Source organism: Pempheris klunzingeri, chromosome 9 (genome assembly GCF_042242105.1).
Source record: "Pempheris klunzingeri isolate RE-2024b chromosome 9, fPemKlu1.hap1, whole genome shotgun sequence".
NCBI classification, from domain to species: Eukaryota; Metazoa; Chordata; class Actinopteri; order Acropomatiformes; family Pempheridae; genus Pempheris; species Pempheris klunzingeri.
In genome coordinates this window covers 20364868-20379403 of record NC_092020.1, presented here as the reverse complement: position 1 = coordinate 20379403, position 14536 = coordinate 20364868, and the positions used below count along the sequence as shown (strand labels likewise).

The window sequence follows — 14536 nt, the reverse complement described above, 5'->3', positions numbered from 1 at the left end:
TTGTCATCGTAAAAATATCTATAATTAGTTAGCCAGCTCTAGTAAACTAAACCTAAACACTATATTCTAGAGGCTCGCTGTATTTATTGCAATCCTGCTCCTGTGGGTGTAGAAAGTTGTAGGAAAAAGTTCTTCAGTTCACATTAATCATTAAAATATTTTCTGGAAAAATCTGGATATTATATTATGTCAATTAATTTCTGAACTCCAAAAATTTAACACATTTGGTAAGAGGAGGCATTAACTGAACCTTTATTTAATACACAATTAATATTTGACTTTACAGTTAAAAAACAAAACATATTTACGTAAGCACAGAGAGCTTCCACTTGACACCGTTTCTCATCTTTGGTGGCGTTGGGACCTCAGCAGCTATGAAAAAAAAAAGATTTAGAAAGACTATTGGACATAGAGAAATCATGTGATCTCATCTACAGAGTGTGAAAATGATTTTCCACAAATCCCAACTGCCTTTTTACAACAATTTCTAAGTGTTTGGTCACACATGGCCCAAATCAGATAAATGCAATTTAAAAAAAAAACCCAAAAAGATCAAACAGTCATTTAGCGTTACAAATCCTGCTGACCTTGTTGTGAAGCTGCAGGTCTCTGCTGCTGCTGGAAAGAAGCCATGATGCTGTTTGCAGTCGAGTTTGGCCCAGTGAGCTGAAAAGCAGGAACGAGGCCACAGAACATCAAAAATCAAAAACAACAGGAATGATACTTAATTCTTCTTGCTTACATCCACATAAAACGGGTGATGGTGAATGTGTCTAACTTGCATCTTATTCCTGTTAAGTTCATAGAAAAAAATCCAGCATACAGGATCATATACTTTGTCACTGCTTGTCTGAACAAATCTGTCCTGTTCAATCAATCACAGCAACAGACCTAAAACTACATTAAAGCATGTGAAAAGACACATTATTGTGAATACAAAAATATGATAATATGTTCTGAAATTTACCGGAGCTGGATTGTTCTGCAGGCCTTCGGGCCACACCTCAGGAACCGCTGCCTCCATCATCTGCAGAGCCTCCCCGTAGGCCAGCTGCAGCTTCTCCGCCTGTTTGTCAAACTGGAAGAGCACCAGGGCCTTCAGCAGGTTGTGCACTTCCTCTGCAGGAGGGGGCGGGAACAAGTGAGCCGTCAGTCAAACTGGTGCTTGTATAGACAACTGCAGAGCTAAATGTATAGCTTGGATTTTGTGAGTGCGTGTCTGGAAAATGCTGATAACAATATTTTTAATAGCTCGACTTATTAATAACGTCTCTTACTAACATGTTTGATTTGGCAGTTTAGAGTAAAACAGTAGGTAGTATTAAGGGATGATGGGTAATGTGGTTTTATTCTGGAGAAACATTTAAACTAAAATAAATTAAGTAGAAATGCTTAAGAGCCTTTGAGTGTTTGTGTCTGTACCTCTCATCTTGTCCACAGTGGTGGTGATCTCTCCCAGAGCGTGCATCAGCGCCCTGTCCTCCATCGGGCTTCCTTCCTTCAGACTCAACTTCTTCCGCTCGGCTTTGCGACGGTTCTTTGACGATCTCCTGCAGGCCGAGCACGAGCATCAAACCAGTAACCAAAAACGAATGATATATTATGTGAACTACACTTTACAATGTGGAAATCAACAGTTTTGTCTTACGAAGAGATGCGGGAGTTACTCTGGGAGTATTTGGAGCCGGTCATCACACTGCTGGCTTCAGAGTAAAGCTCAGCATCAGGGCAGTCTGGAACATCTTCATCTGATGAGGAGGACAAATATAGATTTTAATCATGACTAAAACTGCAGAATATAAATATAAAATATGTTAAATACTTAATGCATTACTGTATCCCTTAATTTCTTCCTTTTTTCATACTTGACCTTGCATGGTGTGTAATTAGATGTTGAACTGGAATATATTGAGCATGCAGATTTTGACCTTCCTCACTTTGAAAAGAATTCTTTCTAACTGAGATTAAGCTTTTCACAGCTCCCTCTTAAGCCTACAGAAGATTTGATACTATAGAAGAAAAAAAGTATGATACAGAACAGACAGAAATGTTCAAATCAAACATAATGGCTCAATCACTGTATGTCCTGTCAAACCCGACTCGTTCTCACCCAGCATGTCCAGTCTGGCCTTCTCTTTCTGCTCCCGGACCACAGCCAGCCGTGTCCTGTGCCGCGTGAATGTCGCCGCTTGAGCCTCCAGGAAGGCAGTCTGATTGCTGACACCTGACAGAAGACAACATCAACACACACGACACGACATTGTTACAAGACAAAAGGCTTTTCTTTGGCCTCTTAGTTTAACCACATCTATTATTTCTGATCTGTTTAGGAATTAACAGTACAAAACCAACTGGGCAGCTAGCATGAGCCATATGGTTGAACATGCCGGGGTGAGTTATCCTTACCCTCCAACAGAGCAGGTTTTAGGTTGGTTTCAGTGATGTCTTGTCTGTTGTGCATATAAATCTGAAGTAGACAAAAAAAAATGATATCAGAGAACATCATATATATGAAAAAAAATTAGACTGCACTGTAATTCAAGTTAATTTTCACTTTGCACCCACATGCTTTAAAATGTGCTTCAACTTAATGGTATATGCTTTTGATGTTTTACAAAAATAAATAAAAAAAGGTACTGACCAATCGGAGTGCTTCTTCCCAGACTGCACCATTGATCAGAGCCAAGATGGCCTCCTCGCAGTCCTATTGGAAACAAAAAAGTGCAGATTCTTTCATCCTCGACAGGCAGGAAGTGGTCTGTTACTGGGTGCGTCTCAGAATATTAAAATTAAACTTCACAGGATCATTTCACACTTTGTTCGGCAGCTTCTTACTTTGGCGTACTGGTCCAACAACAGAGCAGCTTCTGAGTACCGTCGCTGTTCAACCAGCTTCTCTATACAGAAAGCAAACAAAACCATTTTCAGGTTGACATGCAATGGTACCCTGGTAGACCTGCACCATGTCTCACCAGTTAACCAGCTGCCTGTCTGCCTGCTTGCCTGCCAACCTGGATTTTTATCTTTCAGTCCATCGACCTGCTGTTATGGTTACCTGCCAGGTCTCTTGCCAGGAGAGCTAACTGGTCCGGTGGTAGCAGGATTTGCTGTGCCACACAGATCGCGTTTCTCCAACTGCAACTGCTGGCGAACGCCTGCAGGGCCCTGACTGGCTCTCCGCATCGCCATAGCAACAGGCCAGCCAGCTCCGCCTGTTGCTGCTCCATCAGGTACTCGGCATAAGCACAGCTCAGAGCCTGGAGGTCAAAGGTCAGGGGTCAAAGCTGGAATTCGTACATTGCTTTAAAGGAGGCCTTTGGATTATTCTTGTAAACAAACTAAAGATTAATTTAACGGTCAGAATATCAAAAATTAATCACAACAGCCCATTACAAGATGATGAAGCGAGAGGTGAAGGCTTTAAGAAGAGTAAATATAGAAAATTCAAATAGTCTGACCATCAGCTTGAGTAACTTCTGGGTGAAACGTGTCCTGAACCGTTTGTACCTTGTAGTGAGTGCTGTCTGCAGTGTAAAGTCGCAGAGCTTCACCGTAGAGTTTCTGCTCCTTCACAAGCTGCAAGGCCTCAGAGAAATGTTCCTCTCCTGAACACAAAGCACCACAGGGATCAGGTCACAGTGCACAGTATTTGTTGGTAATCGGTAGTGCACATTTAAGACTGTAAGTGATTGACTTTGACTCTTTCTTTTTTTGCATGGCCTTTACCAAAGGATGTGAGCCTTGTAGTTGGAGAACCACACAGCCAGTGGTGGCTTCTGGATAAAAATGAACAGCAGTAAAAGGCATCAGAGGTGGCAAACATTTAGACTGACCGCACTTGCTGAGGTGATGCAGGGCCTTCCTGTAGCGTTTCAGATGTTTGTCGATAGTGTAGCGCTGGTAGTTTGGCTCCAGGCTCTTCAGCAAGTTCAAAAAGGGAAGGTACTCTTTGGGATCCTGCAGGGATTGTGGACAATGATGTCTTTGTTCTTTTTATCATTTTCATGGTGCACTGATTCTTATGTATATGCCCTCCTTTCTGCATTAAATTGTCAGGTTACTCACGGGTTGTTTGTGTTTTCCACAAACACCCCACACAACAAAACCTTCCACTAAAAACAGTGAAGATAATAAAAACTCCAAGCTGACTTTTCTGTCAGAGCTGATTCTCCGATTAGATTTTGGAGCACATATTTAGTTAACATATTAATGAGTACATCTGTGTGGTATTCGGCACCTTAATGCCTTTTGTTACATTTTTTTCTCCACCCCTGGTGTTTTGATGCATTAATCTGCATATTAATGAGGTCACAATGCTTCTTTGAAAACTTCTTAAGTCTTTAAGAGGTCCTAAATATCAGAGGTGTTATGTGACAAGAAACAAGTGCTTGCCTATTAACAAAGCTGATTGCATTTGATATACGGTGTAACGTTACTTTGGATTTCCATTTTTATTTGTGCTGTACTTTTTAACAGTCCTTCTGTAAGTCTGGTAAACAAGATAATAATGATAATGTTTCCTCCTCCTCTGCTGTTGTCTTGTACCTTTTGGGATTTCTCGGCCACCATGAGCACCAGATCAAAGTCGTACGTTCCCAGAGAGTGTTCGTACAGGTCGTTGACGTTGACCAGGAATAGAAGGTACTTCAACGCTTCTTCAGCCCTCACAGCACCGGGAGTGTCAGGAGGATTCACTGGACAAACACACCACCATGACACACAATGAGGATCTAAAATAAACATCCGTTCCTAGCATCTGTCCCTGTGTGTGTGTGTGTGTGTGTGTGTGTGTGTGTGTGTAGCTGAGTGAAACAGAGTTCATGTTAGTTTTATCACAAACTATCACTACTTTATCTGTCATCAGTGTGCTGACCTCGAAGTTCGTGGACTTTCTGCAGAGCAATCTCCAGCTCTGGAACCGTCTTCTTCACATGAGCCGTCAGTATGGACAGAAAGAACCTGAATGGTTGACAAAATTATCTGCATAATTAATACAATTTTATATTACATCAATATTATATCTGCTGTTAAATGGGACGGCTGCAACTTAAAGTGCGTCTTATGTTGTTGAGACGTTGAAAAGCTATGTTATTTATTATTCAGATCTCCAACAGACAAAACTACGCACAACATGCCTTCAAGTCTCAAGTCAAGTCAGGTCCACAGGCTTTCAAGTCCCAAGTCTACGGTTCTGAAGCACTGTATTCCTCCTGTTATATCATCAAATGAAACTAAATAGAGGTTTAATTTTCAGCTTTTTGCTGTAGAATTATTTTTCTATAAAGGCTATAAAGAGGTTTGGATAACATTTGCTGGACACCGAGCTTTTGTTGTCAAGACAAAGCAAATATTTGACCCTTAACATTATGCAGTGTTATTATGTTAACTACGATTTCCAAGCGGATGTTAACAAATACATTTCAGTATCACTGACTTGTTTGGACCCATAGATTCCATGGTGCTCCGTAAAGTATCACAGACTAAATCCACCTTCTTCTGGCCAGAAGCAGGTTGGGCCTGAATCGTGCTGCTCTCAGGACGTGGGTACATGCTGCTGGTCGTATCCTCCTCCCTGGGTACAAAAGAAATGTTTTCCTTACATAATGTATAAGTAAAATGCCTGTTAAAACCAGATTTGTTGTCTTAAGACTCTTACTTGAGCTCAGTGAGGAAGAGGTTAACGTGGTTGATGGAGTTCAGTTGTGTGATGAAGGTCTCTATGTTGTCCAGGAAAACCTGCCATGGGTGAGATGGGCAGTAAAACATGAAGTGAACACATAAAGTTGTGTTTGGCTTTGTGTTTTATCTTTATTCATGCGCTGCCTTGTCATAATTTAGAGCAGAGTCAAGGCCAGAGACAGAAAGAGTCGAAATACTGAAACATATCTACTGACACAAAGTTTAGTTTGAATCCCACATTTTTTTCACTGAGACATTTTCATTAAACATTTTAAAAAGCCTGACAGCCAGCCAGTCCTCTAAACTATTACCCTTTTGCCACTCAAGCACATAAATTACTTGTGTTTACTTTAAAGCATTACATAAGTATTACATTTACAATGGTCAACTATTTTACTGATGCTTCCAATATTTAAGGTATCTCGTTTAAAAATCCTATTTTTGATTTCTTCATTTATGTCTGTTCTAGGGTTTTTTTTCATCCTTATACAAGTCAAAACTCTTAATTCTTCTTAAATCGTGTTCTCATTAATTAAGCTGTGAAAAAGAAACATGAATTAACTTGAGGACAAAATAAAAGATGTGAAGTCGCAAAGCATGTTTTATGTACCTTTGGGCTGTGGTCATAAATTAAGTTCAGGTTGATCCTCAGCTTTCTCATACACTCAAAGGCATCTTTGAACCTCAAACTAAAAAAAAAAAAAACAAAGGTAGGAATATGATTAACAATCAGATACACTGTGGAGAATGTTTTATAGTTTCCCAATTAAGTATCAGGAAATTCTGACATTTACATAACATCAAGAGGAATATGTTTAAATATTAAATAGGCTAAGGTAATTAAAAGTTTACAATATAAGATAACAGATGGGTTTGGCATAGTAAACATCAGCAGGTAATATGATGGAAGAATATTAAACACACCTGTCCAGCCACTTCCTTAGCTGAGCCAACACCAGCGCTCGATGATGGATAGTCTCCAGGTTCCCACGAGGCATCTGAATACAAACACACATAGGCATAGCTCTAAGTTCACACTAGAAAATGTTTAGAAAATTCTACCCTGCACCTGGATCTCGGATTTGCACAGTCACAGACAAACTGCCCTACAAAGTGTGTGTGTGTGTGTGTGTGTAAAACTGACCTGGAGAATTACTTTGGTGTCCTGCGGGACCACAGTGACGATCCTGGATCCCCTCTCAACCCGTCGTAGCGTCTCGTCATTCTGACCTCCATCCGAGGCCAAGGCCGCCTGCAGCCCTGCGGGGTCAAAGGTCATTCAACTCCACCATTAAAAAAAAAAAAGTGTCAACACCAAGCTTGCTACTCATCACAAAAGGAGTATAGATGCACAGCACAGATGTTTGCATAACCTGTAGAGGCGGTCGGCCAACACCAAAGCTACGATTAGCAGCTACTGTGCTTCCAAAAAACACTGTATTTAGCTTCTCCAGGTCAAAGCTGAAATAACTGCATGACTCAAGCAATGCCATTTTTTTTTTTTATTTACATGGAAACAGATGCAAGTGGTGTCGGTAAAAATTTGATTGACAACGGTGACTTCGGAACAGAGGTGGAAATGCATCTTTGGGATCTGCACACTAGGTTGTGTCTGTTGATGACTACTCTAGTGTGGTGTGGTAGTAAACATTATTGTACAGCATTTGTTATCACTTGAAATGAAAATGGTATATATATGTGTGTGTGTGTGTGTGTGTGTGTGTGTGTGTGTGTGTCTCCAGCCTACCTTTTACGGTGAGTGTGCTCAGTTGGAGGCAGCGGCAAGTGTGGGAGTTTGTGGTTATGAGGAGGAAATCGTAGCAAACGGCGAAGGAGGAAATATTGGAGGCCAGCTGAGAAAGAACCAGACATAAATGAGCACATTTCCCATTAGTCCTGTCTCACAATAAACAGAGAGAGAGAGCTGGTAAAATAAAGTTGACAGCATACCTCTGTGTCTCCAGCGTACAGATGGGACCTGTCTGTCAGGCCGAGCAGATACACCTGAAGACAATAAAGCCAAAGCATAGAAAAAAGACATGCATTTCAGTCTGTGCGCAAGACCTCACTCATAATCAGTCTACTAAGACAAGTGTATGTGTTTCTACCTCCCCACTGATGCTGCACAGGACTGTCTGAGCGCAGGGAACTGGGAAGTTGATGCTACAGCCGCTGGAGTCACGCCAATCCTCCACTGACGGCTCAGGACAATCTACAGACATTTCAAAAATAAAAGGTTTCCCATCACATCTTTTCTGTAAACTATTATATTTTACATGCATTGACAGTGACTTCTCTGTTTTGCACACGTTTATTGGAAGATGAAGCAGGAGAAAAGTGAGGCGGTGTTCTTTTCTCATAGTTTGGTGTCTCTAGGCACACCAGGCAGACACATTTATCTTGAAAAAAAAAACATTAAAAAGTGCCTTTTGCATAACATGGGGACTTCAACAAACAGATGAACAAAAAAAAAAGAAAAGAAAAGCTCAACCTCAAACATTATATTACTTTTTAATGCCTTTCATATGGATCATTTCAGCCTTCAGTTTACTAAAGGAATGAACAGTCTGTTAAAGAGCGTGGCTCTACCAGGCAGCAAATATCATACTGCTACTTCTGCCGGAGGAATGCTTCCTGTTTGGGAGGCTGAAAGACAGACTCTCTGGACAATCTCCATGCTGCACAGTGTAGATTGGAATTATTAGCTGCAGAAAAAGTGGTGACTGACCCCAGAGCAGCTTCCTGATCTGTCCGTCCTCCAGCTGTAGTGCCACAATGCCAGTCTGAGAGCAGTGAACCATACTGACCACGACGCCGTCCACCTCGATCTCAGACCTGAAAGATAAAAGCACCATGCTCACTTATAACATGGCTGAGGAATAAGACACTTATTTGTAAGCTTAATAGGATATTGAGGAGACTGATGCTTCCACTACATTGTTTTCACTGAGGCCTTCTGACCTGACTGTGAGCGTGTCATCAGCATCATGAGCAGGGCGGAGCATCAACAGGGTGGAGGCGGCTGGCAGCAGACTGGGGCTCACACCCACAAACAGCTCTTCCTCCAGCCACAGCAGCTGCCGCAGGGCCAGAGGCTCCTCCTGGACAACCGCTGATCTGCAAGAGCGGCAGGAAAATCACAGGAACAGGAGAGAAGAATTACTGAACCATGAAAATAGAATGGGAACAATCAGACTGTTTAGCCAGCAAGTACCAGCACCTAACTTCACGCGTTATTTCACGCTTAACTGTCACATTCAGCACATTTTGATTTTAGTTGCAGAGATCAGACAAACCAACTGTACATCAGCAGGAAACAGCAGCACTGCAAGATGTTGTGTTACCTGAAGGTTTTCTCAAGGACCAGGGGATGAGACACTGTCCGGAACCCATTTGCAGTTTTGTCAGCCTCTTCTCCTGAACCTGGACAGATTGGTGGAGGACATAAAGGGAATAGATTGATCAGAGGGATGTGGATCAGACTTCATTTGTCTACTTTTACTCAAGATCCTTTAGGTGTTAACAGGGTTTCCACTCATTGTCATTTCCCAAGCTGTAACATCAGGCGAAAGATGCTCCAACAGTCAACAGATATTTTACTCAAATTAATTCAAATGATTTTCAGTATGGAAAACACTGTGCAACCAACCTTGGGTGTAGACTGAAATCTGTCCATTTGAAGTTAAGGCTGCCAGCCGATTGGTCCTCTGAGGTTGGCAGAGGAAGGTCACTTGGTTGACTGGTGAAGTCAACTGGAGCTCAAATGAACTCATGGGAGGAGGAACCACAGACTGCCTGAAGGTCGTCACCAGGATTTTATCTGAGGGGGTTTAAATAAATGTTAACATCACGCTGGAATCATCCTATTGTTCCATGTCCTCTCGTCTCACTGGCCCTCACCTCCGTCGATCACAGCCACGTTAGCGTTGTCGGTGGCGTCCAGCCCGGGGCTCCTCTCAGTCGTCCAGCCCCAGTCGTAAGTGATGCTGGTCCAGCTGTGGGTCACCACGTGGAGTCTTAGGGGCCGCTCAGGATCCCAAGAGACACAGACTGGAGCCTTCTGAGAGTCTCTGCCAAAGTCCAGGCTCTGCTTGAGATACCAGTGGTAGTTCCCCACGGTCCACAGCTGGACTGCAGATGGAGCACAGACACATTTAAGGTGGGTCATTCAAATACTTATTAATTGATTCATTCAGTTGATTCAATAGTTTTACAGTAAATACATCAGCAGTACTCGACAGATTGAGTTTAAGTGATGAATCATATAACATGCAGGATTATCTACTATTATCCATCTCTGCTTTTTTTTCAGGATTTACAATAACATTACAATACATTTCAAACTTCTAGAGGCAAGCCATGGAAACATCTTCAACCAAATACTATTAATAGAGCATAAAGTCCAAAATTAAAGATAAGACAAGTGATGGATTGAATTTTATCCAATTCTGTTTGACAAAACACAAAATGTCTCATGTGCTTGGATTTTGAAAACTTAAGGCTACGATTTATATCACTGGAGAGGTCCAACGTGTTTAACTTGACACTGACTGGCATGAACTTACTGTAAGTGTTGACTTGCTTGTCTTCTCCAGCAGTCATGTCCTCCAACCAAACAGCTAAAACAGTGGAGTCGCTGTTCCACAGCAAATCCTTCACCTGAAACACACACACAATCAAGGTGTTTTATATTGCTTTTGAACAAAACAAAAACTCAAGTTAATTACTGAATGTTCCTAAAGTCATATGTGAGCCAAGGCTCGCTGAATGTACCTTGGCCTGGTCTTTGCTGAATGGGAGGGTGAAGTCCCCATGGAGCAGCCCGTTCTTCTCCATGAAAACCACACTATGCTTGTTGGGATGGCGCTGGGTGCTCGCTATCAGGCTGCCTGAGGGTCTGAAACACCGGGAGAAGATTTAACAGAAATTCACATTTCAGCCAGTCAAAAGAGGAAATGTTACACCAGCAGTGAGGAGACATTTATGTAGCACTCTTACTTCCAGCAGAGCGCCTGCTCCAGGCCGTTGATGGGCTCGCTGGTGGCCTGCAGGACGCCCTCTCTATTCCAGACCCGGACCTTTCTGGCTCCAGTCTGAGGACAGACGGCACTGACGGCAAACAGCTGACCATCACCTCGCCATGTCACCCGCGGCCTGCGGTTGTCCCAGGCTGCTGCCGGCTGTACCTCCTGGGTGCACGTTTCATTATTCAGAATATTTTCGTACTGGACAACCTCTTCGTTGATTTTCAGCTAAGTTTTTATACATTTTTGTTTGTTTACAAGCAATGATGTTTCTGTAGTTAAACACTGACCTGCATCTTCCTCTGTGCAGCCTGTTTCCCCTCTGAGCCGTGGAACTGAGTCTCTTTCTTCCCCCAACCCACCGTGATGAACTTCCCTGCAAAACACATTATTCAACATATGAAAAAAATAGTTTAAACTTCATGACTCTCTGTTGCCGATGGCCCTCAGGCTGGGAACCACCAATCTAAACAGAGTCCATTTGGAGCTCCTGTACCTTCACCAAAGTCATCCTGGTGTATTCCCACCTCAGTGATTGGCTCAAAGTCTTTGGTCATCATGATGACTGTTTCTTGACCTGTGAAAACAAATTATTAGGGATTTATTCATTGTAACTCCAATTAATACATTTTGCTAAAAAGTAATGAACTGAGGACTGTAACTCAAGTTCTATATGAATATGTACTATGTTGACCACACTCTTTAAAAAACCTGAAACTTATGTTCATCTTTGATCATCTCCAAACAAAGAGCCTTAACGTTTCTCAACTACAATTGACTGCTTCCACTTTATAATAACCTACCTCATCCCACCTTTAATGGCAACAACTTTATGAAAGTCTACACAACTGGACTGAGCATGTATTGGCCTTTAGCCCATTCTTGAGACAACGATAGCCTTGTATCTTGTGTGCAGTGAGGAGATAATATGACAATTCCACTGGAAGCTCTCTGACTGGTGATTCAAAGCATTAAACTTAACATGGACGCTTTTGATTTAAAGCAATGAATTAACGCTTTAATAATCAACAAGTTAGAGACATTTGCATAGCATACTGACCAGTAGTGAGGACGACAAGCTCTTCATCAGGACTCCAACTCATCGAGGTCAGACCACTGTCCACACTGCCAACACACTCTAACTGTGGAACAAGATCACACGCATTTTGTGAGGACCCTAACTGACATATTTGATTCCCTTGCCCCTTATCCCAGTCTTAACTTAAAAATAAAACTAACCTTAACTCTAAATCCAGCTCTTAACTGATACACAGCCCTTTGAATAAACTTTTGTGTGCTGCTAACCTGGTGGGTGTTGAGGTTGAAGAGGACGACATCGCCACCAGCTGTGGCCAAACATGCCGACTCAAGTTCAGCCAGGTCCTGCAGTCCAACCACCACTCCGCTGCCGTCCTCCGGGAGGAAACCCTCAGCCGTCAAAGAGGCCTCACTGACCACCTGCGGAACAGAATGAAGGAAAGATGATGACGAGAGAACCAACTTCGTACCTCCACATGTAGCTTGTAACTAACATTTCTAATAAGAATGCTGCACCATTCTCTTATAACTTGTTTAAAATGCTCAAATACTATTAAAGTTAGAGTGTCTTGTGTACACAAGTTAAGATAAATGAGTAAACAGACCGAGCGTGTTATTTAAATGGAATTAAAAACCTGCAAAAGCAGGAGAATCAACGACTAAGGACAATTTAACTTTTGCTGTCATCAGCCAGTGCTGAGATACTCGAGCACAGTCCGTCATCACCAGCTCACCTGGCCAGATCGTGGGTCGTACTCTGTGATGGAATAGTGAGATGCGACCAGCAGCGAGCTGGTGTCAGCCCGCACAGAAAAACACTGTGGGGAGCCCGGACCCTGTAGCTCCGAGCTCCGAAGACTCTTCAGAAGCTTCAAGTTCCGCATTTTACTTCAGGACAGATTGAAAACACACAGAGCCCGAGTCTGGACCCAAAGGCTGAAAAACACCTGAAACAACAAAAAATGATGAGTGCTTTATCAGTACAATATCATTGCTGCAATATAAACACTTGAATTCTCTCTGGGATTTTAGTCATTTTAGCTGGTGTGAAATGGCTTCAGTTTTGTCTTTTCTTAGTCTTAAATTAACATCACAGTTTAGACACATTCTTAAGGAATCATATCATTAGTGATACAGAGATATTCAGTCAGAAATATCAGGACATTGGTCTTTGGTACAGCCCTGTTGGCATTAAGTTAGCAAACAACGTCAGATAAATGTGAAAGACTTTCTCCTGTCCTCTGTTTCATGTAACTGGAGGCTCAATGCTATGAGAGTAAAAATAGTGTATATTCTCTCTTCTATGTTGCTTCAATAGCTACTGCGGGACATAATCCATTATCGGACGCCATTCCGGTTTAAGAATATCTTTAAATGACAACGCCCCTTTTAAATTGGTAAACGGATTAAATCAGATTTAGCATTTATACTTCGAATTGAGGCAAAATAGTCGATCAAATATATTCTGAAAACGTTTAACTTTACCTGTTTGGTAAAGTTAAGTGCGACTCTTTAGCTTTGTGTCAACACTTTAAACAAAGCATACATTTGTCAAGCCGCAAAATAGTTGGATTAGCAACATACATTGACAATACCGTTGACAGAGTAAATAGCGAGTTTGTTAGAAGTTTTATGGATAAAACTGACAGCTGTAACGCTGGAAAGAAAGACTGAGTTACTGGTTGTCCGAAAATGGAACTGGACCGGCTAGCTTACCTCTAAACTCGATGGAGCAATATGACATTTATCTGCAATAATTTAGTAACGATTAAAGTTACAACTTGGAAACGTATCAAAACCGCAAGAAAACTGTAAAACACACCAATGAGAAATAGGTTAAAGTGACAAAACCTGTTAAATGTCCAGCATCAACAACACAACATCATGCATGTGGCGCTGACAGACTCATCACCTTTCACCTCTGACGCACTTACAGGAAGTAATGGCGGTGGCGCCCCCTGGCGCCTCGGAGTGAACACACAGCTAGAGGAGGAAAGGCACACTTCGATTAGATCTGAGAACAATTCAGAGGAAAGAAATGTCTTCTCATCTAATATCTTTCTGATTACAAATTTCATATTTCATCAGAGAGTTAATATAGTGTGTTTGGGACAGATTACACATCTACACTGTGTATATCTTTAGAACTTGTATCCCTTATTTCTGCAGTCATATATCTATATATACATTACTATATTTGTGCTTAAGGTTGCTGTCAACAAAGGCAAAGTATTAACTGACTCAGTGTTTTATGCAAACTAGTTTAGGGTAATGTCCTGTATAAAGCATTCTGACTTTGATTTCTAGGTTATCTGTATATATTTTTCTACTTGCCTGCATGCGTCTATTTTCTGTCTATTGTATTCATAGTTAATGTTTTGCACAGCTCTTGTATAGCTCCTTCTTTTAAAAAAAAGAGTCATATTTCAAATACTCTTCATACATTGCATTTTAAATTAAATTAAATTAAATTATTCTAAATGTTTCTATTTCATATTTATGTTTCTTGACTTGCAAAAATTGCTTTTATTCAATTTATATTTTTAATCCTAATTTCTTACTTTATTTTTGGTTATGCACCATAATATCAAAGCTAATTTCTGTAAAATGTAAAATGTATACCACCATCCAATGCACATATATTAAATACTAATTCTCTAAACTCCTTATTTACATATCATTATTATGATTCTAATTTTGTATTTATTGTTGTTAAATTGATGAGCAGCAGTTAGTTGCTCGGCTTTTACTCTGAAAGCTGCACAGCTGTAGGCGCTTTTATGACGCTTTTATTA

At 41.3% G+C, this 14536-nt stretch overlaps 1 protein-coding gene across 1 annotated transcript; it reads right to left on the bottom strand.

Moving 5' to 3' along the window:
* Window positions 1–229: 229 nt before the first annotated feature.
* Window positions 230–13654, bottom strand: elp1 (elongator acetyltransferase complex subunit 1). Its single transcript, XM_070836914.1, has 36 exons — window positions 13593–13654; window positions 12476–12688; window positions 12009–12161; window positions 11764–11845; window positions 11200–11280; window positions 10994–11079; window positions 10678–10868; window positions 10453–10576; window positions 10245–10338; window positions 9580–9810; window positions 9329–9499; window positions 9024–9102; window positions 8641–8796; window positions 8408–8514; window positions 7788–7891; window positions 7630–7683; window positions 7427–7532; window positions 6824–6939; window positions 6604–6677; window positions 6290–6368; window positions 5657–5736; window positions 5435–5572; window positions 4874–4959; window positions 4546–4694; window positions 3834–3957; window positions 3508–3605; window positions 3056–3257; window positions 2836–2897; window positions 2642–2704; window positions 2407–2467; window positions 2111–2224; window positions 1649–1748; window positions 1423–1550; window positions 968–1119; window positions 588–666; window positions 230–372 (listed from the first exon to the last, which is right to left on the bottom strand). The coding sequence occupies exons 2-36, from the start codon at window positions 12623–12625 to the stop codon at window positions 305–307; spliced, it is 3942 nt and encodes a 1313-aa protein (XP_070693015.1). The 5' UTR covers window positions 12626–12688; window positions 13593–13654; the 3' UTR covers window positions 230–304.
* Between the last annotated feature and the right edge of the window lie 882 nt (window positions 13655–14536).